This window comes from Gopherus flavomarginatus, chromosome 9 (assembly GCF_025201925.1).
Source record: "Gopherus flavomarginatus isolate rGopFla2 chromosome 9, rGopFla2.mat.asm, whole genome shotgun sequence".
Taxonomy (NCBI): domain Eukaryota; kingdom Metazoa; phylum Chordata; order Testudines; family Testudinidae; genus Gopherus; species Gopherus flavomarginatus.
Genome location: NC_066625.1, coordinates 57,011,813 through 57,037,738, shown reverse-complemented (window position 1 = coordinate 57,037,738; position 25,926 = coordinate 57,011,813). Strand labels below are relative to the sequence as shown.

At 40.2% G+C, this 25,926-nt stretch overlaps 1 protein-coding gene across 4 annotated transcripts in view; it reads right to left on the bottom strand.

Annotated features, from left to right (window-relative positions):
* ETFA (electron transfer flavoprotein subunit alpha) overlaps window positions 1-25,926 on the bottom strand; it is a 48,836-nt gene that overhangs the window by 1,048 nt on the left and 21,862 nt on the right. For all 4 annotated transcript variants that reach the window (XM_050967061.1, XM_050967062.1, XM_050967063.1 and 1 more), the window contains exons 10-11: window positions 8,190-8,255; window positions 3,636-3,716 (exon numbers count right to left, since the gene is read on the bottom strand). In XM_050967061.1, the coding sequence (XP_050823018.1) occupies window positions 3,636-3,716; window positions 8,190-8,255 (147 nt within the window). The remainder of the gene's footprint in view (window positions 1-3,635; window positions 3,717-8,189; window positions 8,256-25,926) is intronic.

The following is a 25,926-nucleotide window of genomic DNA, read 5'->3' as shown; positions in this document are numbered from 1 at the left end:
TAAGTAATAAAAAAGGGAATTGTTTAATGCTAGTTAAATCAGCTTTTCAATCCCTTTACAGTGTGTCAGTGCCAAAGCCTTGGCATCTGCTGTGCTTCTGCCACTTCACACCAGCCGTGCTGCACTGTAATTCTGACTAGCACTAGGAAGAACAGTTATGCATATAAAGAGTTGGTAGATTAATCTATAGAATACACCTGAAAACCTATCCTAGTCACTTGTGTAAAATATCAATTACCTTGTCTTTCAAGGGGCTGCAGGTTGCCCCAGCTCACAGAGATCCCAGCTGAACTCACCACTGATGAATATAGCCTCTCAATTATTTAAGAGCGCTACGTTTCCATTAGGTGGAAATAATGTGTTCGTACAAAATTTATTAAGGAAATTGTCTACATGTTGTTTCTTCCGAATGTCACTTTGTCTCCAGCTTATTAAAAGGCCCATGTTTACTGCCGAGCCAGCAGGCATTAGTTCAGGAATGGCATTAAGTGCTGGCAGTGTTTCTGCCTACTTTCCTCAGTGGACATACTATGAGCTCATGCCAGTCATACAGATTACATGCTAATAGAGCCCCAAGTGTAACCTGTAGCAGCACTGTGAACAGTTCTGGTAAATGTTCAATCTTTTCTACATAATGGTGAACACGTTTTTGGGGTGACAGGAGGAGTTCAGGTGATGAGCCTCTTTAATATTCGGAAACTGACATGCTTTATCTAGTTCACACTGTACAGAACGAGAACCATCACTCAAACTCTATTCACTCATTCAAATTCAATGTTAACTGCACATTCATTCAGACTTCAACTAAAGAAACTTAGTGATTGTTCAGTATTTGGTCTTTTCTCTTCTATAATAAGTTCAAAAAAAGGAAATTAAATTGTTAACGTTTCTGAAAGTGAAGTATTTGGGATAACAATCAAGAAAGTCAAACGTGACTATTTAGATCTGCTGTGCTGTGGGAATGATACATAATGGTACCTGAAATTAAATTCCTTCAATACGCAACAGAGGAGAATGAAAGAGGGGAAGCTTTCCTCAAGACTTTAAATACAGACTCCTTTGTGGAAAGGCTAAGATCCTACATAATACTCGGTGAATGGGAGATCCTTGCCTAAGTAGAGTTACTCTTCAGAACCTAGTGCACAGGATGGATGCACTTTTAGTACAAATCTAAATAAAATTCAAATAGATATTTGCAGAGGCACAGATTTCCTCCTCAGAGCTTCTTATTATGGGGATTGTTTTGATAACTTTATGTCGTAACTTTCCCAGAATTAGGAAGAGTCTGGAAAGCAAATCAGTGGTAGACAAGAAACAGGACTTCTTAAAACCTTGCTTTCACACAACTCAAACCTGGCTCATCAAGGAAGCCAGTTTCGCTGTGAAATGAGAGAACACATTTCAGAAAGGTAGAGGGATAGTTGCCCCAATGCAAAGCACTTATGCTTAATCATGTGCTGAATTCTCATTCATATCAATGGGATTTAAACCTCTGCATAAAATACTTTCCTGAATGAGGGCCAATGAGAAGTTCTGATGGGTAAAACAGGTACTGGATCCTTCCTATAAAGCAGTGGTGGGCAACCTGTGACCCATCAGGGTAATCTGATTGCAGGCCGCAAGACATTTTGCTGACATTGACCCTCCGCAAGGAGCAGTGAACCGCAGCCACTGGGAGCTGCAGGGGGCCATGCCTGCGAATGGGTAAAGTCAGCAAAACGTCTCGTGGCTCGCAAACAGATTACCCCGATGGGCCGTTTGTGGCCCGCAGGTTGCCCACCACCGCTACAAAAGCTACTACTCATAAGCAGCACAACTTGTGCAATGGTAATTGCTAAAGGAACTCATAATGGACTTGTTAAAATATAATCCTAAATTTGAGTTGAGTTTAAGATGGAGATGCCTGTAGGAATACGTAAGGCAAACACAACCGCATCCTACAGGGAGATACCTACTGGTATGCAAAAACACCTCAGTGTAAATAAGATTCATACAAGAGTTACAATATTGCTGACATCAGAGCAGGTTGTAAGAAATTTTGGAGCATGAGAAGCAATTGGGAAAATGAGACTGCAGATCTGGAAAAGGAGGTGATCATTAAAAATGATAATTAGGATGATTGTGTCAGAGTGAAATGTATATTTTAGTTGCAAAACTGCTAACGTAAATGTTATCCCTAAACAAACACCAAGCTGAATTTCAAGCTCATATACCAATTACATCTGTTCACACCTGCACTGGAAATTAAGAGTATAACTAGCTTCCAAACAACTCTGTATGCCTGCAAACACAGGGGAGATGGGACAGTCTCACTCACCCAACACTGGGATGCTGAAAGTAGGGAAAGAACTGATAGCCTAAGAGACACAGTATGCAGGATTTTTTTAAAACTTCAATGAGGTTTTGGGCTGCACAGAGAAGCCAGAATGTAGACTTAGAAAAATATCCTATGCCAAACTTTTATTCTTTTGGTTTCCAGCTTTATGTATGATCCTTTTAGGAAAGTCACTGTGATGTGTTCTTGAAAACAAGCTTATGACCTTTGGTGAGAAGCAGGGGATGATGGAAAGTGCCTGACTGAGGGCACTCAGTCTAAAATATAGGAATACAAGTGGAGTCTCATCATAGACGCATTTAACTTATGCGATTTTAAACTATATGCACATGGCAAAAAACAAAACAAAAGAGAAAAATAATTTAAATACTGTACCTGAGCGTTTGACTATATGAGATTTTTGCCTTACGCACTGACTTCAGAACCTAACCCCCACGTCAGATGCGACTCCCCTGTAAATAATGCCTGTCCCTAAAAGGTGCTCCCTGTATGCTGGCTGATATAAGGAACATGAAAAAAGCCTGATTTGTGAGGAGTAGCAGGAATAATGGACATATTACAAGATAAAATCATTAAAAGGGCAATTGTTCAGCATCTGTAGTAGCTAGTTTTACACCTTAATCTTCTGACAGTTTTACTATTTAAGTTAAACAGTGATGCCAGGATACAGTTATGTACTACTGGCTATAAAGTGTTATGTTTTCAACATCAGTTTGAGTAAACGATCCAAAGCATCTAAGCTTCCTCCCATATTCTAAGGGCCTCTTCCAGAATGAGTCTGATTTAATATAGATTATTTTGAACTGTCTTCCTGTCTCAGACTTCATTACACACAGCTCCCATCTAGGTGTGATTTTTTTCCTAGTAATCTAAACTTCTGATAGACAGGGAGGAGCAGGTGCCACTATAATGCAGAGATGCATGGACACAGAAATTTAAAGATTAATGTTTAAATTATAGTCAGTCTACATGGAAATTGAAGGAAAACTTTCCAACAGTTATGAGGAGTGGTTCTCATCTACAAGCAACCACATGCAGTGGGGGACACTTTTAAAGACATCAGAGGAGTCGAACCCATGAGTTCCTTACTCATGCAACATTTTTTTACTTCTATCCACATGCTTACATCAGCTTAAACACCATACTTCCTTATTTTTAGTACCTCCTTAAATACATCTTTACTCTTACTTGAAAATTTAATGAAGGAGCAAGTTAAAAAAAAATGCAGAACTGATCTGTGCTAGGACAGCTCTCAAAAAATTAAGGAGATTTTTTCCCTCCCTCTCAAGGTTACCCTTACCTTAAATAAATCTGCTACCAATCCGTAGTCCGCAACCTGGAAAATCGGCGCTTCTGGATCCTTATTAATAGCAACTATGGTCTGAAAGTAGAAACATAAACATTTAAAATATACAGCTATAGATTACATTTTGTCCATATAAAAAGTGTCTTAAATTCACACCGGAATATTAGACCCAGCAGATATGGTCAAGTGCATTTGACAAATGCTTTCCATTTCTGCCTTGAAAATAAAAGACTAAAGGAAATCTCAATAAAAACTAAATGTCTACGATAACAACGGAAAAGTTTTTTAAGCTCTGACTATTCTGTGCTCATTTGGTCAACAGCATTTGACAAATGTTTTCAGGACAGAAATGGGAAACAAGACTGTGAAGGAAATCTCAATAAGTGAATTAAAATGTCTACAATAAATAATGGAAACACTTATGGTCTGACTATTCCATGCTCAATTAGCAGGGCTGTCATTTGATGTAGGAGGGGAAGACACTTCCTTAAAAGGCTATAATAAAAAAGGACATCCACTATAAAAGGAGCATGAGGTTTAACAAATAAAAAACAGGGAAAGACATTTTGAAAAAGGACCATAAAGCCACATACTGGAGACTTAACTATAATGTGGGCAATATCATTTAGTTCACTACACAGTGAATCCCAATGCTAAATACAGAAAACTCCCTCTCCTAGAGGACAGAGTCAGTACTTCTAGACCAAGTCATTTCAAAATAGCCCAAAGACTGCAGTTGCCCAGATAAATAGCCTGTTATGGGATAGGGAGAGCTCTGTAAACACAAAGCTATACAGCTCACAAAATAAACCCTATGCTGGTTATGGTTATATCTACCACCTAACAATTCAAAGCAGTGAAAAGCCACACAGATATTCTAAACCAACATATTCTTCATACATTTATCTGCGATTCAAAGAGACCTTTCATTCAAATGTGTTTTTCTCCATCCACTACAAGTACTCTACCAAATAATTAATTTTGCTGAAAAAGTATGATGGTAATAATTAAATGAAATAAGGTTAGAAAATCCTATGTTTCTAAACCACAGAAATGGTTTTCTATAAATAGACACATTCAAAATGTGTGCCTCCAAAACTAAGTTGTATGTTCTAAAGCGGTGGCATTTGAGGGTATTAATGCATGATCAAGTACCAATTTTCTTTAAGTGTGTTCCCTGGGACATGCCCTATGATTTTTAAATGGAAGTGTTTGAATCAGCCTGCAGCCTTAGGAGCAGCTGATGTTGATGCCAAGTTCCAGCTGCCCTGCTGGTTGCCTGCAGCATTGCAAGGGATGGAGGAGAATGCTGCTCCACTGCTGTTTCCTTACTGGACCATGGAAGCCCACAGAATAGTAGCTGGACTGACTTCACTTGGCACCTAGAGACAAATAGCAAAGGATGATCTTCCTCCCCAATACAGCCACTCAGGACAGCCAAGGGGGAGGGAGGGGAAGCAGTTATGGCTCCTCAATTCTCTGCCCCAGCCTTGGGCACTAGTTAGAGGAGCATGGGGATTACTCTAAATTTCCGCCAGCTGGCAACATTCCCTTAGGAACCATACGTCCAGCTGGGGATAGCCTCACTGCAGGGTGCCGTGGCCACTCCAACAAGGACTGTTTGCAGGAATGCATAGGCACTGGCTGCACTGGTGTTACACCTGGTGAGGACTTCTCTGATAGGGCTCTTCATGGTGCTTTCTGTTCCTTCTACATTACCTAAGCAGGATAAAGGGCACAAGTCCAGAAACCTGCCCCCAAGTAATGTCATTTTGAAACAAGGTGTTTGGCCCTCTGGTTGAAAAGGCTGGAGAGCACTGCTCTAGAAGAATCTTGTGGAAGTATTATCTAATAGGCATTCAGAAAAATATTCACCACTGGCCTGTTGGAGGTGGAGATGTACCCTCACCATTGTTAGATTTGTTTAAAAACATCTCACCTCAGTTTCTCCTATAACATATTCACTAGTTCAAAGAACCTCAGTTACCTGGTATTTCTTAATCAGAGCCAATTTTCTAGGTCATACATTACATATCACAGTCTTTAGGGGCAGGCAATCAGCATCTCTTCTATCTCCCTTGCACTTCGTAAACAACTGTTTTTAAAATTTGCATTCAGTACAACTTAAAACTTTGTACTTTGGCTACAAGACTGACAACAATCCATCTCCTACCCTGTGTGATCACTCAAATCCATATGTTTTAAGGGTGCAAAATCAAAAGCTGATGAGAAATGACAGCCTCATGTAAACTGGTCATATTTCCATCATTTTATAGCTCCATCATCCTTCTCACAAAATACTGAAGGAAATCATCAGATGGTAACTTTGGAGAAACAACAAAACAAATACTATACCATTTAAGATTTTCTAAGAGATAGGTCTCTTCATTGAAGCCTTTAAATGATAGTTGTTTTCAGACACTGTATTTAAGACTTAGTCTTTAACAATGCTTCGCAGCTTTGAAATATTTTAATCACTGTTCTGTAAAGTGATTGGATTCAGTACATTTAAAAATTATGCTAATCTGATCGGCATGTAAACTAGGTAAGATATTTAAAAAAAACAAAAAAACTCCTAGAAGGGAAAGGAATTGTGAATCCATAACAGACAAAACAAATAATATAGTCCATCCCTTCTGGAAAACTGATTTTTCTACCTTGTTGTAAAAGTACAAATAAATTATACATTTCACTCAGAGAAAGCTTCTCTGACTACTTCTGAAAACATATCCTTAAGTGTGCAAGTTCACAATGCCAGATAATTCACAGTATGGGGGGCGGGAGGAAATCACACAAGAGACTGTAGCCATGGTTACAGTTAGTTTTTTTTTTTTAAACAGTAATATAAATTGGATCTTTTCAGTAAATACAGTACTTAACTGCTTCTACTAAAAAACAGAAGTAGGTCACAGTTCAAGTAAATGTAAAAATAAGTCTTAAGATACACAAGTTTGTTTAAAATATAAAATAAATAGTATAAAAAGAGAAAAATTAAACCAAGTAATATATGACTCAAAGTTACCTAATCTTTTATATGTAATTGGGACCAAACCAAAAAAAAAAAAAAAAAAGAGGATTTTCAAACTTCAGGACACAGTATTGACGAAAGAGAAGGGGATCTTCTGATATTAACAGGAATGCAAATATTCTTTATCACCTTCCCCATCTCTCTCTGTCTAATCTAGCAGAGAAGAGACTAATGTTACACAATTTCACTAATACTGGCATAAAATCTGCCTCTGCCACTGCAGATCCTATTACCTGCATCTCTCTACCTCACAATCTTCCCTGAAAGTTTTTCCTCCATTGCCCACAGCATATCCTTTAATTTCTCACTGCGGTTAGTCTTCCCAACTGTATTAACTCTAAAACAAGACACAGCTTGAATGAAGAAGGCTGTACAAAATGTATTAATCTGCATCTTCCAATGAATTTGCTCTAACCTAAATCTGGAAGCTGGTGTTCCACTCATTCCTATGCCCTCCAATAAAAGTTTGACATTTCACTTAAAAATGCACACACCGAACTGCAGTATTCAGAGGAAACTAGGTGCTAAAATAAAGTTCAAATCATCCTATTATGCAGTTTGGCTCATGCCAAGAATATCATTGGATACTTAACCAAGCTAAATTTGTTACTGTGGACAGAAAGGAATTTTAAGAACTTTTCTTCTGAAATTTCAGAAGATGAAGATCCATTTATCAAAGATAAAAACAGAAACATGCGCTCCACCTAGAAAACAATGGGAGACCCTCACAGGGGTTTTCCACTGCTTTATAAGCTGTTCATGCTTCAGCAGGATGCCACAACAGAAACACATTTAAGCCTATTTGATAAATCTACTTTAACAGAATCTCCTGAAGAGGTTCCAAAAAATGGCATCATTTTAAAAATTACTTGAAAAAAAAAAAACAAAAAACCAACCGCCCCCCAACTTTTCTATTTTTGGCATTGTTATTACTGTACATAATCCTGCCAATCTATTAGGAAATTGTCATTGTCCAGTCCAGAGTCAAATTTCCAAATTTACCCCATACATTTCAGCTACTAATGAGTTAAACCTTTTAAAGTTTTATTACCATTTTATAATAGGTTTCCATTTGAATGGATAAATGCAGGAATGTCAGAGTCATCTTTTACTTTATGGAATAGTAAGTTCATAATTCAAATCGCACATTGTTATGCATGAATTAATATGTCAAGTTCTGAAATATATGTGAGTGGGACCTATAATATAGTATTCAAGAATGGAATTTTTGTTTAAACAATATATTAAATCAATTAGTCTCTTCTAATGAAAAACTTCTGGTTTTGCAACATATTTCTTTTAAAGTGAGCTTACTATTGAAACACTTTCTTTCACAGTATTTAACATAATATAGAGCTTTGAGAGCTGACATTTTTAACATGGCAGAACAAACCAATTGTCTTGCTATGTTCACTTTCAACAAATGGTGGAAAAAGTTTTTCTGCTATATGTATTTTGCCAACAATAATAATAAATAATACCCCTTCTTTCAGTCTTTTCTAATACAGGCAGGACTGTACCTTGCTGTCTTTCATCCCTGCTAAATGCTGGATTGCTCCAGATATTCCAACAGCAATATAAAGTTCCTAGAAGAAAATTAAGTATTAGAAGTGAAAGTTTGTATCATCTCATTGAAACTATAAGAAAAATCAATATTGAAGAGTGTTTTAATATACAAGTAATTTCTCACTTAGATTACCGAAATCCAGATATCCCAGGGAACAAAATTTGGTTCTCTTGTCTACCTGGCCAGTTTTGGGGTGGGAAATAAGGACCAAAAAAAAGCATCTGGCACATATACAGGGCATCACTGTGGTTCTGTGTATGTGAGGTTTGTAGTGTTGTAAATGCATCAGAATACACACTACTCCTTATCTGAAGGATGGGACTGTCACTGTTGGAGGGCCTTTCAGATTCTCTGAAAGATTTTTTTTTTAAATTTAATTTTTTCTATCAGTTTTAATTAAATACAGGTTTATTTCTAAACAAACATTTTTAAAATTCAATTTGAAACTGACCACCTTTGTTAAGGCCTAAATTTACTATAATCATTTAATTTAAAACACAAAAAAAATATTAAATCAGTATATGTTTGCTAACCAGTTTCAAAGAAATTCACCCACTGACCTAGTGATATTCACTGGCTATGCACCTGGAACCAGACTTTGCTGACATGCTAAACCAGCTTTTGACAACAATAACCTCTTCTGTAGGTGCAAGAAACAAATATTTTTTTCTTTTCAGTTTGCTCAGCTAGTTCAGTTCCATAACTAGTTCATTCAAAGTTAAGAAACCAAGTGGGAGTAGAAAAAGCAGGAAAGATTATTTTTTCTCTTCCAACCCATGAAAAAAACTAGGTGTGAGAGGGTGAGATCTACTAGTTCTAAAACTGAAGGACACAATGACCAGAAACAAATCAGTTCATTTGCTAACCTACTTAAGTTAGATTAACTGTTTAACAAATGAGTTAGTTAATTTCATTTGAGAGCTGTGTTAAGCTGCATTAGGATGAAAATTCAAGTAAATATGCACAAAGCTTATGTTTAATTTTTTAAATTAAATAATCTTACATGTGCTGATACATAAGAAAAAGTTTATCAAAACATGTTTTGCATTTAAAACTATCTAGTAAATACAAAATGCAACACTCACCATATTCTAACAATAAAAATGTAAAAATTGAGAATCTGAACAAACATAAGTTAAGTTACATAATGGTTTAAAGAAATGTGCACAGACAGAGTGAACCCACCTGGGTAGCAAGAAGCAGCATCAAATTTAGTACAAAGAGAACATTTAGGTTGCAAATCAACACATTTTTATGTTACTAATAAGAACCAACCTCTCTTTAGAAAAATAAGTACAAATGCAAAACATGATTAAAATCAAGTATTTAAATCATGACTAAAACTGGCAATTTAAATCAATCCACCCTGCTGCTATCTGTCTTGGAGACAAATAGGGCTAAAGTCTCCAGGGTTGTCAATGTGGCAACTTTTACATACTTTATATTTGAAATGGGTAAGAATTTATAAGCAAATAAATCTAAATTCTTCAAAAAGGCTTATTAATATTGGCAGTCTTAATTTATAGAAGAAAAAACTGTTTCCCCTTGGTCTGAAAGTCATCCTGACTACAACCTACTCAAAGCCAGGCACATTTTGAACTCATGGAACAATAGTTTTCAGCCAACAGTCCAAATTTCAGTCAACATTTTATTGTTTATCTATCTTCAGAAATTCACAGAAGAGAACCAAAGAATACTATTCACCACCTCATTCATAAAGACCAAGACAAGGAGCTCCTAGCCAAAAAGAAGGTCTGTCTAAGTCAAGTCATCATTTCTCATTGCCTTTCACTCACCCACTCTCCAGTCAAGATCCTCCATTTTGAAAACAAAAATTAAAACAATCTTAGTTACAAAACCCAGTTAGTTCATAACACCTATGTCGTAATGCAGAAAGAGCAGAGTGTACATTATGATCAAGGAGGTAAGACTACATTCTTTTAAAATCAAAGTGTGTTCTAGTTCAAATTAACATTTTTAAGGCAGCAAATTTATCAGGGACCCCAAAAAACCGCAAGTGGTGGTTTTGTATGTCCTTTTCCCACATGCTCTAGCACATCCCAAAGAACCACACAATGCCAGCCACTGTCAATTTAGCTCATTACCTTACTTGAAATATGAGCAATCCACCAAAAATTACCATATATAACAGTATCGGAGGTGCCACAAGACTCTCTGCTGCTTACACATATATAACAGACGTGGGCACACTACGGCCCGCAGGACTGTTCTGTCCAGCCCCTGAGCTCCCAGCAGGGGAACCTAGTCCCCGGCCCCTTCCCCACAGTCACACCACCAAACGGACTGTGCTCTGGGCTGTCGCTCCTGCTGGGCAGCGTGGGGAGCACAGCTGGCTCTGGCCAGGTGCCGTGGCTGCGAGCTCCTGCTGCTGGTAAGGGGGCAGGGAGTGGGGGGAGTTGGGTAAGGGAGCGGGGGGATTCTGAGGGGCAGTCAGGGAGGAAGGGATGGTTGGATGGGGCAGAGGTTCTCGGGGGGCGGTCCGGGGATGGGGAACAGGGACGGCTGGGAGTGGGAGTCCTGAGGTGGGGATGTGGATAGGGGTCGGGAGGGCAGTCGGGGACAGGGAGCAGGGGGGACTGTATAAGGGGGTGGGATCCTGGGGGGGCAGTTAGGGGTGGGGGGGTACTGGGAGAGGGCGGGCAGAGGACGAGAAGCAGAGGGCAGCTGAATAGGAGGTGGCAGTCCCGGGGGGGGGGGCCGTTCGGGGGCAGGGGTGTGGATAGGGGGCAGGGCAGTCAGGGGACAGGGAGTCGGGGGGGTTAGATAGGTTGGAGGTCCTGAGGGGGGCAGTCAGTGGGCAGGAAGTGGGAGGGGGCAGAGGCCAGGCTGTTTGGAGAGGCACAGCCTTCCGTACCCAGCCCTCCATACAGTTGCGCAACCCCAATGTGGCCCTCGGGCCAAAAAGTTTGCCCACCTCTGATATATAAAGACAGTAGAATACAGAATAGAGCACAAGGATAAAGTCCCCATACAGTACAACAAATATTAGAAAGTAATCATGTAACAGTCCTTGTCCTTAACCAAAGGCCTTCTCCAAGCCCACCCTTGGAGTCTTGTTACAGTGTTTCAACCACAAACTTTCCTAGACACAAAACTGAGGTCTCAATTTTGATGCCTCACCCCACATTCCAGGCTTAATTTGGAGGAAAATCAGCTTGGAGCCTCTAATCTTGATTTCTTCCATTTTACAAGAGGCAGGTAGTACTCAAAAAATGATGCCCCAACTTTCCCTAGTCTTTATTATACCCTTCCCCTACTCCCAACTAACTGAAGCACTTTCCCATTTAGCTTTAAAGTGAGCGGAGATCTATTTTTCCTTCTGCAGGCTTAGTGGCCCCAAAGCTACAAATTATGTGCCAGAATCTAGAGCAGTGGTTCCCAAAGTAGGGTTTGCAAAATGTTACAGGGGGTTCTCGGGAAAAAGTTCCCTAATGGTGGACAGAGCTGTCCATAGAGACCCCAGGCAGCACAGGGCCAGCAGCCCAGAGCCTCTGGACTTCCAAGAGTGAAGCAGATCAGAGCAAGCATCTCTCTCACACATGCATCTGACGAAGTGGGTATTCACCCATGAAAGCTCATGCTCCAATACGTCTGTTAGTCTATAAGGTGTCACACGACTCTCTGCTGCTCTCACACTGAGGAGGTTTAAACTTCGAAACTCCTTATAAGAAATGGAAAAAGGGAGGTGGATTTTTTTTTTCTGTTTTTAAGATTAAATAGGCAGCTAGTATTGTTTTTAAAATTATTAGGAAGAACAAGCTTTGTTGCAACATGCATTGTTTGCCTGGACTGCTCAAGACCTGAATGCTTGTGTAGGAGAAACTCTTTGAGTTGGCTTCTTAAACACCTTCATGCTGTTTCACATCGGATACTCCTTGATGAAACATAGGAGCCTTGTCTTATAACAGGCTTAGTCACAGTGATACAAGCTCCGAAAGTATGTTGCTGTTTTCATAATGTAATAAAAATACTGTAATGATAAATAATAATAGTGTGTAATAAGTGTGTCATAAAACCAAATTTTACATTTCCAAGGTCACTGCTTTTATAATTAATACTCAGGTAAAGGAGAAAATCCCTGGAAATACTCATTTTAGGAGGGAGTTCGCGAGACTGGACATTTTAATGAAAGGGGTTCACAGGTTGTTAAAGTTTGGGAACCACTGATCTAGATCAATGAAAGGGACTAAACTGTAGCCTTATTGGCTCTTAGCGCGATGTTTCAACTAGAAAGCCTTGGATATGGGGGTTTCCCTTTTTCTTCACCTCAGTTTAATGGCTACCCACTTCTGTTCAAGTCTTCCTTCTAAAATTACATGCACAGATCAAGTTTAGAATCCAGAGTTCCCACACCCTGACTTATTTTAGCAACTCCTGCATGGGGCTTCTCCTTTCCAAGGACTGGGGAGAACACTTATCTCAAAGGCACATTTTATTTTACTGGATCCCAGTACAGAAATAGCATTGTTCATTACTGTCTGATACCAAATAAGCCAAATTCCTGCCCCATTCCTCAGGGGAAACAAAGGCAGGGGGCTTGAATTAAGATGACTGGATGTATAAGTTAGGAGAAAATTTACTTATTTCTGCCAAAGTCGTCTTCAAAAATTATACTTTTAACATTTTACTTCATTCCTGAATCTCTCTCACTGTTTACATAGAAAAATCTTTAAGAGTGATAAAAATTATATAGAAGCAGCGCAGTGATGATAGGATATTTCCTTTTGAATATAAGAAGGCTGCAAAAGTAGGAAAAATATGAATAGGGCTATGAAAAGCATCTCAATTCTGAATGTTTTCACAAAGATATCCAATAGTTAGAGACTACAAAATTCATTGAGCTTCCCCCTCCCTTTTACTTAATAGATTACTGCTTGGGGTCACCCCATTTTAACTGCAGCTGCTATGTCTAACAAGTGTAATATAATATGTACACAGAAGGAACCATGGTTAGACTGTAATATTGTAATTATCCCAAAGGAGAAAGTAGAGGCTTAAAAATGTTACTGTAATATGATTTTGAGAGAGATTCATTAAGCGCTGGTCTTCTAGACTAAAAGGTTTCTCTTGTCAGTTTGCTATACTTTAAAGACCAGTCTTTAGGAGGAGTCCAATTTACCAAAAGTCAGACATTCACGTCTATTTCCTATTAACATATCTAGAAAATACAAAAATGTTTTTATTAAAAGATCATTTATATACTACCAGTCTTCTTTGTCTGAAAAGACTTAATTGTACATTTAAGACCTATGCACATCACTAGCCTTTTAGTTTGCCTGCCTTCAGCTTCCAAAGTATGATATCCAACCCATTTTGATTGGTTTTAGTTTGTGTGATAGATCACTTTACGTAAGCAACACTTTCACTTGACTGTCCAATTATAAAGACACTGTGCAGAACAGCCTGTTTCCTATTAGTAGTTCCCTACTGCAAAAAAAAGAAAAAGAAAATCCCAGTATTAAGAAGGAGACTCAGTTTATAGAGGTTACTGTTTAATTAAATGTACCAAGCTGATCTGACCAATAAAATTTCCAAGCTGCTAGGTGCTGATGTAAGCATCACCAAGGAAGGAACTGGTCACCCACAAGGCTCTCAGCCATATCCCCTGCCAAGATAAGGAAGATTAGGAAAGCCGTATTTCCTCTCAGCTCTACGGTGAAGTCTTTGAAATTATTTGTGCTGTAATAGTGCCCAAAGTCCCCAGTCAAGTCTGTGGCCCCACTGCACCAGGTGCTGCATAAAAACAAAAGAGAACATGAAGCCAGATTTCGTACTGATGCTCTCAGAAGGCACAGTCCAGGTGGAGGGTGGGTAAAAGTGGGTTTATACCATCTGTGTTTTTCCCAGATTTGGAATCCCTCGAGCAAGTTAGAGCACTCGCCGGGGCTGTTCTAACTGTCTGTGACATATGTCAGCCCTATGCTGCTCCTGCACGAGAAAAATTTCACCAAGAGGACATGTCAGCTTCTTTACATCACTGGGGTGGCAAAAAAAAAAAAAAAAGGGCAGTTGTGGGGCCAGATTCTAGTCCAGGGTCCTTGCCCTGAAGAGGTCACAGTCCAATCTGAAAAAGGATGCAGCAAGTGAATGCTAGTAACATGCGGGGTGGGGGAGAATGCAAAATGATATGAATATGATGACATGGCTAAAACACTATACACTCAGGTTGATGGTTTTGAATAATTTGAACATCCTTCAATATTAGCAAGGAATATATACATTAGAAGGGTTTGGTAAATATGAACAGCATGAGAGTAAGGAAAGGGGAAAGAGGAGAGCTGATGGGGAGATGGTATGGAATGGAGGAACCAAGAAGCACGGAGGATGAAGGGACACTGTGAATAGCATACAAGGCAAAAAGCGGAAAAGTAGAGAAGCATGAGCAAGACAATACTAGCAAATAACAGTTGTATTTAAATTAAAGAGGTGCTATTTGGCGAATTGGTGGCAGTTCCATCAGGGCAGTGATGGAAATGTGTGAAGGCAAGGGGAGGACCAGCAGGACACACACATCCCATGTGCTCTGACTCCTCCGGAGGGCTACAGCAGCAGCCAGAGAGGATTCTGCTTGTGGCTGGGGAGTTTGTAACCTGCCCAGACAATCACACAGTAATTGCATAAGCGTGAGAAAGGGGGAACGCAGAGGCCCAACTCAAACATTCATCCCTGGCATCTCTTAGGGCTGTAGCAGCAGGTTTGAGTCAGAACAACTCTAAAGAAAGAGAATCACCACTTAAAGCCTTGATTTTGTTCTATGCACAATCTGGATTTTGACTCAAGTTTGAAGCAGCCAGAATTCTAGGCTCAGCATAATCTTTACTCAGATCTCTCCATAAACTACCAGTTTAGAGTCAAATTAAAGTACCCAATCCTGCAAATGCCTGCATCTGTAATTTTCACTCCATGCATCTGAAGAAGTGGGTTTTTTACCCATGAAAGCTTATGCCCAAATAAATCTGTTAGTCTTTAAGGTGCCACCGGACTCCTTGTTATTTTTGTGGATACAGACTAGCACGGCTACCTCCTGATACTTAAGCCTTAGTCGAGTAATCCCAGTAAAGTCAATGGAATTTCTTACACAGAATTTTGTAAGATTGCATCTGAAATCCATATATCCAGTTACACTAAGTTTTATGGACTGTCACCTACAGGTCATTATACAGCATACCTATAGGTCAATGCAGAATGTTTTTCACATGTACATAGATCCCCAAGTTATTTATGAAATGATGGATTTCCTAAATGTGTCATGTCTTATAATGTTACTTGATATTTATTTATAAAGATTATTTTTAAATGCCCAAGGCTGCCTTAGGGCAGTTACATTTGCTTAAGGGAGCCACAAGAATAATTTTTATTCTCATTTATAGTATGAGTGGGAATTCTCTTAAGGTACTGTTTTGTATCTTGCACAAGTGTAACACAAGATGAGGTAGCTGCTTTGCAAGTGTGCTGTCAGCTCCTATTGATTTTCATCTCAACTTTTGAATTATTTTTAAAATCTTTAGTGTACATCAATTTGTCATCATTGCAGTGGCATGCTTTTAAACAGCTAGTTTAATGAACCCTTTTGGCACATGTACTCTTTCTACAGACAGCCCAGAGATTTTATTTTCTTTGAAAGAGTGAAAGGACAATAAAAATAGAAAGAAATCTTAGTTATGAGAGTTACTTCACATGAAGGATCTCTTCCAATTACAAGCTATTAACCCAATAAAATATTTTATGGCTTGACACTGGTTATATATAAACACTGTATCAGACAATTATTCCAAAAAAATGTACTAAGCAATAGTTGAATATCTTGCATTCAGGTAGCAGAGGTTATTAAACAGTACACAAAGTATTGCAGTTCCATCCAGTCCTAATCTTTTTCACTTAAAGAACCTTTAAGGACTTTGATCAGCTAGGGCATGTAATTACTCTTAAGAAGCATGCTTAGGGTGTCTGCTGGAGTACAGGGCCATACAGCATTTCTTTCTGCTCTCCTGGGAACTGCACATCAATTGCTTTCAGCTAAATGCACTCACATATGAATATTTTAGTACAATTTAATGTTTCTGCACCAACCCCAAAGGAACAGAGCATCAATTTGTGAACACAGTTCTCTTGGAGTTAAAAGCCATGCTGGATAATGCAGGATGAAAGGGTTGTCAATCTTCAGCTTTTTAGCAAGTCAGAGAAAGGTAGTCTGTAAATTCAGTCCCAGCTGCATACAAACAGCTCTCTAAAGTTTGCTGCTACAGAGCTACTTTTCAACACAAGTGAATTTTCAGAGGAGACAGTCCAAAAAACAAATTTCCTAAGCATGGCCATTTTTCCCAAAGCTATTCCCAGCTGCTAACCACCTAACGACCTCAACTCAACCATTTATACAATAACAAGTGCGCCTGCTGGTCTGTTAATAAAATACCCAAAAGTAATGCACAAATAACATTCCCACAAAGAAGCTAACTATAGGTGTGAGAACATAAGCAATTCACCATGTGCTCGATTACTGAAACTTTAGCTATCTCAATATGCTCCTGTACCTATGGACAATTAGGAAGTAATGAAAATTTTGTCCATACAGCTGTTGATAAGCAGGTAGGGGGAATACTATTAAAAAAAATGAGTATGTACAAATAAAAGAGGTCCAGATGACATGCAGCCTAGGGGCCTAAGGGAATTAACTAGTTCACTTACTGTTAGCAATTACTTTGAAAGGGAGTCAGAGATCTGAGAAAGAACATGAATACTGAAATAACATTGATGTGGTACCAACCTCACCCCCCCAAAAAGAGAACAAGCTTCATAGATACCATTCACCAGGTGGGACAAGTAAATAATCTCAAGGAAAATAATGGAATACATATTGAGAAAAGAACTTGTAAGCACCTAAGTGAGTAACAGAACCATGAGCCATTAATATAAAGAATAAATCAGGCTACACAAAATATTTGATGCTGTTTTCCCCTAGTTTAATAATGGAATTAGATTAAAAGAACGCAATAAATACAATAATGCAGCATTGAAGTATATGATGTTGCCTCAAATGGACTGAACAAAAAACGGTCAAAAAGTGTGATGCATCACACGAAAGAGAGATTGTCTAGTGCAATGCTTCACAGAAAAGCAGATTTTCAGTCTTCCTTTAAATGACCAAAGTGATAGAGCTTCCACCACTCCCCTGGGGAGACTATTCCACTGCCTAATGTATCTCAGCACCAGGAAATGTTTCCCTACTATTCAGGCTCCATTTTCCCTTTCTCAATTTCATCCTGTTATTCCTAGTTATATGGGATGTACCTCACTTAAGCGTTTGTCTATGAGAATATCTGCATCATAGTTATTGTGCTTTAAACGCATACCTTACCTTAATCCAAGTTAATTCTGAAATGTACACATGTCCCAAGTTGCTGTTCCCCATCCTTGGTGTTTGTGCTCGTCAAATATTTTAGACTTACATCATAGAATATCAGGGTTGGAAGGGACCTCAGGAGGTCATCTAGTCCAACCCCCTGCTCAAAGCAGGGCCAATCCCCAGACAGATTTTTTACATCCAGTTCCCTAAATGTCCCCCTCAAGGATTGAATTCATGGGTTTAGCAGGCCAATGCTCAAACCACTAGTCACATCTATAAAACCAGGGTTCTCAACCTTTTTCTTTCTGAGGCCCGAACAACATGCTATGAATATCTCCACAGCCCACCTATGCCACAACTGTTTTTCTGCATATCCAGTAGATTAAAAGCCCATGCCAGCATTAGCATGTAGCAGCGCCCCTTCCCAGCCTCCAGCTGTGGCCCAGACCTGTTGCAGCTGGGGGAGGGGCACCTATCCTGCAGCCCCAGCCCCGGAGCTGCCATGACAGGAAAAGGCACCTCTCCCCCACAGCCTCAGAGCTGCTGCGGCGGGGAGAGGCACCCCTTCCCTCCAGTGCAGGTGCTGCTGTGGGAGAGAGAGCTGGGCAGAGTCTTCTCTCCCCACCGCAGTCCCGTAGCACTCTCCTGCACCCCAAACCCCTCATTCCCAGCCCCACTCTAGAGCCCACACCCCCAGCTGGAGCCCTCACACCCCTGCATCCCAGTCCTGAGATTCCTCTCACACTATGAACCCCTCAGCCCCACTCCCACCACATGAATTTTGTTATGTGCACTGATATGAAGGTGATGTATCACACATCACCTCCACATTGGTGCACATAACAAAATTCATTCTGCATCTGGGTGGGAAAAAAATAGAGGGAATACTGCCCAGGACCCCAGGCCACAGAGGGGCCCAGACTTTGGCTTCAGACCTACACAGCAGGGCTCAGGCTACAGCTTCAGACCCATACAGCAGGGCTCAGGCTACAGCTTTCTGCCCTATACTCCAACAAGTCTGATGCTGTGCCTGCTCTCTGGTTTATTGTGGCAGACTCCCTGAAACCTGCTTATGGCCCTCCAGGGGGCTGTGTACCCCCAGTTGAGAACCGCTGTATTAAATTATACCTATTTAGCTCATTCCGTTTTTCCCTCCTAAATCAATCGCTCCCATCACTAGATAAATGTTTTGTTCTTTGTGAAGTTCCTCCAACCTGTTAATGGAAATATGGGATAAAATCCTGGCTCCATCCAAACCAATGGAAGCTTTATCATCAAATTCAGTGGGGCCAGGATTTTACCCGCTGTGCTCAGACCTGAGTGCAGTATTTCTGCAAGTGGTCATACCAGGGCCATAAAGGATTACTACCTCTGCTCTGTGATGTGTCTCAACATACACAATCTTCAACTACAAAAGCTGTTTATGGTATTACATCACATTGCAAACTCCCATCTAATGGGTTTCAACTATTATCCCGAAGTATCTTTCTGGACTTCCTGCCTTCTCTCTCCCACTTAGTCTTGTCATCATTTTTCTTCTGAAATATTAGTTGCAATGACAATAGAATTATTCATAGATTCCAAGGCCAGAAGAGAACACTGTAATCACCTAGTCTGACCTCTTGCATAAAAAAGGCTGCAGAATTGCCTCCAAATAATTCCTAGATTGTATCTTTTTGAAACGAGATTGAATGTTTTTGTAAGATTGTCAGTGATGGGGAAACCACCATGACCCTTGGTAAATTGTTGTAGTGGTTCATTACTCTCACTGTTAGAAATGTATACATTATTTCCAGTCTAAATTTATCTATCTTCCACTTACACTTCCAGCCACTGGATCATGATAAACCTTTCTCTGATAGATTGAAGAGCCAATTATTAAATATCTGTTACCCATGTAGGTACTTATCAACTGTAATCAAGTCACCCATTAATCTTCTCTTTATTAAACTAAAACAAATTGAGCTCCTTGAGGCTATCACCACACGACATGTTTTCTAATCCTTTAATCATTCTCAGGGCTCTTCTTTGAACCCTCTCCAATATACCAACATACCTCTTGAACACCAGAACTGGATACAGTATTCCAGCAGCAGTCAACCAGTGCTAAATACAGAGGTAAAATAACCTACTTGTCTGGAGAGTCCTGTTATTTATGCATCTAAGGGTCGCACTAGTTTATCCCTTTCTAGCACTGCATTGGGATCTCAGTCAGCTGATCATCTACCAAGACCTCCAAATTTTTTCAGAGTTACTGCTTCCCAGGATAGAGTCCACCATCCTGTAAGTATGGGCTACAATCTTTTTTCCCAGATGTATGCATTTTAATATGGCTAAATGTATACTGTCTGCTTCCACCAAGCTTACAAGGCAATCCAGATTGCTCTGTATCAGTGACCTAACCCTCTCCATTAATCTACCACTCCTCCAGTTTTTGCATTTTTGTTCCAGGGTCATTAATAAAAATGTTAAATTGCATCGGGCCAAGAACCAGTCCTTGTGGGATGCCACTGGAAACATACCAGGTCTATGACGATTCTCTGTCTATAATTGCATTTTGAGACCTATCAGTTAGCCAGTTTTTAATCCATTTAATGTGCGCCTATGTTAATTTTATATAGTTCTGTTTTTTGTAATCAAAATGTTGTGCAGTACCAAGCCAAATGCTTTATAGAAGTTTAAGTATATTACAAAGTTGGTTGATAAAGGTAAGTGTTGCTGTAAGCTCAAAAAAAAGATGTAAAGTTAGTTAGACAGGATCTATTTTCCATAAACCCATGTTGATGGGCATTCATTATATTATGACTCCATTATCTTGCTTAGGACTGATGTCAGGCTGACAGATCTATAATTACCCAGGTCACCATATTTACCCTTTTTAAATATTCGCACAAAATATTAACTTTCTTCCAGTCTTCTAGAACTTCCCCAGCATTCCAAGGTGGTGGAATAGTGGTGCAGTGCAGTGAGCTCCTCAGCCAGCTCTTTTAAAACTCTTGGATACAAGTTATTTGGACCAGCTGATTTTAAAATATTTAACTTCTGTAGGTGCTGTTTAATCTTCTCCTGAGATACTAGAGAAGGATGGGCCTGAGGGCCGCATCAGGTTTCAGAAATTGTACGGTGGGCCGGTTAGGGGAGGATGGGCCTCCCCAAAACAGCCAGGCATGGTCTGGTCCCAACCCCCATCCGCCCCCCCACACTTCGACCCCTGACAGCCCCCCCCCAGAACCCCTGACCCATCCGCTCCCCCCGCTCTCTGTCCCCAGACCCCCCACCTCTAACTGCTCCCTGCCTCCCCATCCAACCCCCCCTCCTTCCTGGGACTCCCTGCCCCATACAATCACCCCTTCTTCCTGTCCCCTGACTGCCCCCCGCACCCCTCCCCCATCCAACCACCCCTTCTCCCTGATTACCCCCAGAACCCCCACCCCCATTCAACCCCCTTGTTCCCCACCCTCTGACCCCCCCCACCCCATCCACACCCCCAGCTCTCTATCCAACCCCACTCCCCCACTCCCTGCCCCCTTCCCATGCTGCCTGGAGCACTGGTGGCTGGCAGCGCAGCTGCACCAGGACAGGCAGCCATGCACCGTGCAGCTCAGAGTACCAGGTCAGGTTAGGCTCTGAAGCTGCGCTACTCCAGGAGCTCGCAGCCCCACTGCCCAGAGCCCTGTCCATGTGGCAGCATGGCTGTGGGGGGAGGAGGGACAGCAGGGGAGGGGCTGGGGAGTAGCCTTCTGGGCCAGGAGCTATGGGGCCGGACAGAATGGTCCTGCGGGCCGGATGTGGCCCATGAGCGGTAGTTTGCCCACCTCTGTACTAGAGGAATTGAAAGTGTGTGTTATATCATGATATGACTACATCATCTTTCTTCCCCACAAATACAGAACAGAAATATTCATTGAACGCTTCTGCCTTTTCTGCATTGATAATTTAACATTTCCATCTAGTAATAGACCAATAACACTGTTAGAATTCTTTTTGCTCCTAATACACTTTTAAAAACGTATTATCCTCATCTCTGCTGGCCATAGATTTCACCTTGTGTTCTTTTGCTTCTCTTATCAATTTTCTACAATCCCTAGCTTCAGATTTATGTTCATTACTATCAACTTCCCCTTTCTTCCAACATCTGCCTTCACTTCCCCTCTAAACCAGGTCAGTTTTTAAACCAATATGGCCTTCTTCCTCAACTGTGGCTTTTGGATGTATCTAGTCAAGTATTCTTAAACAATTCATAATCACTATTCATATTTTTCTGATTAAATTAAGGAGATGGAGAACTTGCAAGAAAAGACTGGAAAAAAATTCCACTAAATAGCTTGGATACATGACAGCTAATGCGTATAGAACAATTATCTACAAGTATATGAAAGGTGTCAGTATCAAAGAGAGAGGAGTTTTAGGGTAGTCCAAGATGAGATAAAAGGATGAAAGAGCAAATGCATATCTTCCTCCTAGTAAAGAGATCATTTTAGATTCTGAAGGGGTAGCTTTCACTGTTTTCCCAAAGACTACTCCACTTGCCATTTAAAACTAGATTGTACTCCTACAAGCAGAGGACATGCTGCTCTCCTTAGAATCATCTCTCCCAACATTTCCTAGGAGAACAGTTTCAGCATCTACAGAGGAAGCAGGCTCCCACAGAGTTTCAGGGGACAAAGTCAGAACCAAGAGGGGAAGAAACTATGGGATGCCATATTCTCCCCTTGAATACCTAAAGCAGCAGCCGTGCGTATCTTTGGACTTGCATACCCTCACATTTGCCCAGATAAATGGTAGGCCTAGCCAATGGCAGCACAGCTCTTGTAGAAGTTATGCAGCCATTGTGAAAAGGGTAGCTAAAGAGTAGCACAGAGGCACCAAACCTCTGTGGGATCTGCTGATCTCTTTCCTGAAGACCTATAAGGCTGGAAGGTCACATCACCTGCCTCTCCTATAGCGTCTCTAAGCCTCATCCAGCCACCCCAACTTCAAGGTTTTGCAGGACATCACATAAGGTTTACAACAATTTGCTGCCCCTCATATACTCTCTCTGAAGGAGCTTACAAGTTTAACAGCTTCAAAATTCAATAGCTTTAATGATTAAATTCTAGACAGAAAATCCTGCCATGTGCCAGTTTAAGAACAGCAGCAACACTGCTAATGCTAATAGCTCAAAGCTCCATGAAACACCAAGGTGTTCTTTTCTAAGTGGAATACTATCATAAATGGGACATAAGTACTTGTTTTCATGTATCTAAACAGTTGATAAACACAGTTTTATTTACCTACACACTAGCTTTTTGTGGACATCTATGCAAGTGGTGTATTTTAATTGCGTAAACTGAAATCTCTGCTTCAGAACAAAATTCCCCATCAGTTCAGCAAGAATAAGTTTCCTGTTTGGGAATGGAGTATTTTCCAAACCACATTACTGTAATGAATATTTACAATCTAAATCTCTAATCAAATATTCAGGCATTCACAAAAAGACCTGTAACGAATTGAGTATCCAAAACTACTTGAATTGAGTGTCCTAAAAAGAGTTAAAGGAAAAAATAAAATAATAAAAACACACCACTAGTAAAACAGGGACAGCATATGGTACTTATTTTAAGAAATAAATTCTGTACATTAGCAGAATTTTTATATGGTCAGTGTAATAGAAAATGACTGTCTTTTTGTAAACAACATACTCTTAAAGCAAAGAACACAAAATAAGGTTTCTTATCACTAATTAATATTAAATTTAATTGGATAAATAGGATTTTTCATTAGTAAGAAAGATTTTAGCTTAAGGTTCAGCAGACACATGCTACTCCTTATGCCTAACAATATTCTCTGAGTTCACAGATAATCTTAACACAATTTGCCTCCTTATCTATAGGCTAAAATGCCCAGTAGAGGAGTTTTTATTTGGATATCAAAAGTTTCAAGAAAATATTGCTAGCGTAACAGACATTTGGAGTCAATGGTAACAAAGTCTACATTAAAATAAAGTAATAAATCCCAATGTCGTAAAAAATCTGGGACAACAACTCAAAAACATACAAGAGCAACATTACAAATGCTCCAGTCAAGTATAAAATGCACGAAACTCAAGAATGAAAGTACCGTATATATTCGACCATAAGCTGGTTCGTTTATAAGCTGAGCCTGCCCCCCACCCCCAGATGGATAAGTAAAAATGGAAAATTTTTATAACCCATTCATAAGCCGACCCTATAATTCAGGGGTCAGCAAACTTTGGCTCCCAGGCCATCAGGATAAGCCGCTGGTGGGCCGAGATGGTTTGTTTACCTCCAGCGTCCACAGGCACGGAGATAAACCTAAGTAAACAGTGTCCTGGCGTGCTAGCTGCTTACCTTGACAGGCTGGGACAACAACTGGTGGGGAATTTTTTTTTGGGGGGGGGTGAGGGGAGAAGCTGAGAGTCAGGGGAGTAATCCTTGTGACCACCCCCAGCCCGGGACCCCCACACTCTCCCCATCCTATCCCTTCCCACCTTTTCTGGGGAGGATGCCTCTGGCCTGGCCACAGCCTGTTCTGGGGGGCGGGGCCAAGCGGCACGGCCACAGCCTGCCAGCCCCAGAGCTGCAGCTGCTTCAGAGGCTGTAGGGAGAGCAGAATGGTCAAAAGCAGAGAGACTCTGGCCTTGCCTCTTCCTTTCTTGCTCTGCTGCCTCTCCCTGCTCCCTCTGTTGGGGGGAGGGGCAGTATCCCACCTCTACCTCTCTATACCCGTTCATAAGCCGACCTTCTCTGGTACTTCTCTTTTTTACTAAAAAAAAAAAAAAAAAAATCGGCTTATAAACAAGTATATACGGTAGATGATTTTACAAACGCAAAGTTATTGTGAAAGTTAAAAGTGTACTGCACACAGAGTAAGTCTCATGTCCAAAATGGAACATCTGTATTTGAGTTTCTTATTCAACTAATTTTTCCAGTCACTGAAGAAAAGTGAAAGGTTTTATGGAAGTTTTCTAGGAACATTCCAAGAAGAATGTGTGTTGTTTAAAAAACGATAAAATTGGCCACATGGTCATATATTGGCATATTAGCATTTCAGAAAATGCTCTTAACTGTGCAAAAAAAACCTCATAAGACTGTAGGGATTCACAGAGTGTCCTGTTATGCACTAGCTGAGCTGCATTCTTAAATCTGTAGTCAGCCAAGGAAAAATTAAGGGTCAAGGACCAAAATTTCTCCCCTCTCACCACATCCACAGAAAAAAATAAGGAAAGAAAAAGACGTATCCCAGAGCATTACCAATTAACAGGACGAAAGCACCTCCTTGCATTAGCAGGCAAAAAGAAGCAAGACTCACACCCTTCTTCCCCTGCCTCTGAGCTCTCAGAATTAGTCTCCACCTTTCTAGTCTAACAACAAACCCAATTCCAGATCCATCCCAGTCCCCCACTGGGGCCATGCAAGCAGATATAAATAGAATAGCAAGAGCATACACTGGAACACTTTTCCCCTCAAACTAAAAAGCACAGACCTCTCACAGTCCAGCTGTTTTTTGTAGCAGAGTCATTTCCTGCTTTTTACAACAAATAGAGCGATGCATGATTTAAGTCAGAATTCAATTCTATCTAATCCGAGTGGAAAACTAAGGAATCAAGTAATGTGATTACTTAATATACAAGGTTGTTTTGTGACTGCACTCAAGTAAAAACTTTCAGAACATACTACATTACAGGCTCCTGCTAAACTATCTTCATAGCAAAGCTTGCAGTCACCCCTTTCCGATAACTGTTCTGTACCTAGTATCCCTTTATTCTATTTCAAAGAACCCAATTATATTACTTTTCTAGGTGAACCTCCTCTTCAGTTATAAAGACATACTCTCTAGCTAAAGAACTGAAGTGACTACAAGCTTAAACTAGTTAACTTTCAGTAGGAAAGATTCATTGGAGGTCAAGCACATGCATTTTTAGACCTTTTCACATCTAAGATATGCATGCATTATGGTACAAAATTCTCTCTTCAGATTAGTAACTCTAACCTTTTTACTATCAGTTCAGCTTGGTTAAATTCCAACTTACAGATAGACAATAAAAATAGTTTATGTAAGTTACAGTATATTGCATTTTTGACCTGTCATTTGGGACTATAGCTAACTTGGAACAATTCTTTCAATTAAAAAAAAAATTTAAGTTTTAATGCTCTATACAACTGCTTATTTTTAAAAGCATTTAAAGAAAATGAGTAAATATAGCAAAATGCTGATAAAAGGATTTCTTAACTGTCATTTACATTCACATGGTTGCATCCATTAAGATTAATTTATTGACAAAATAGTAAGCCTTGTCTATCCACTCCAAATTATTTTGATAGTC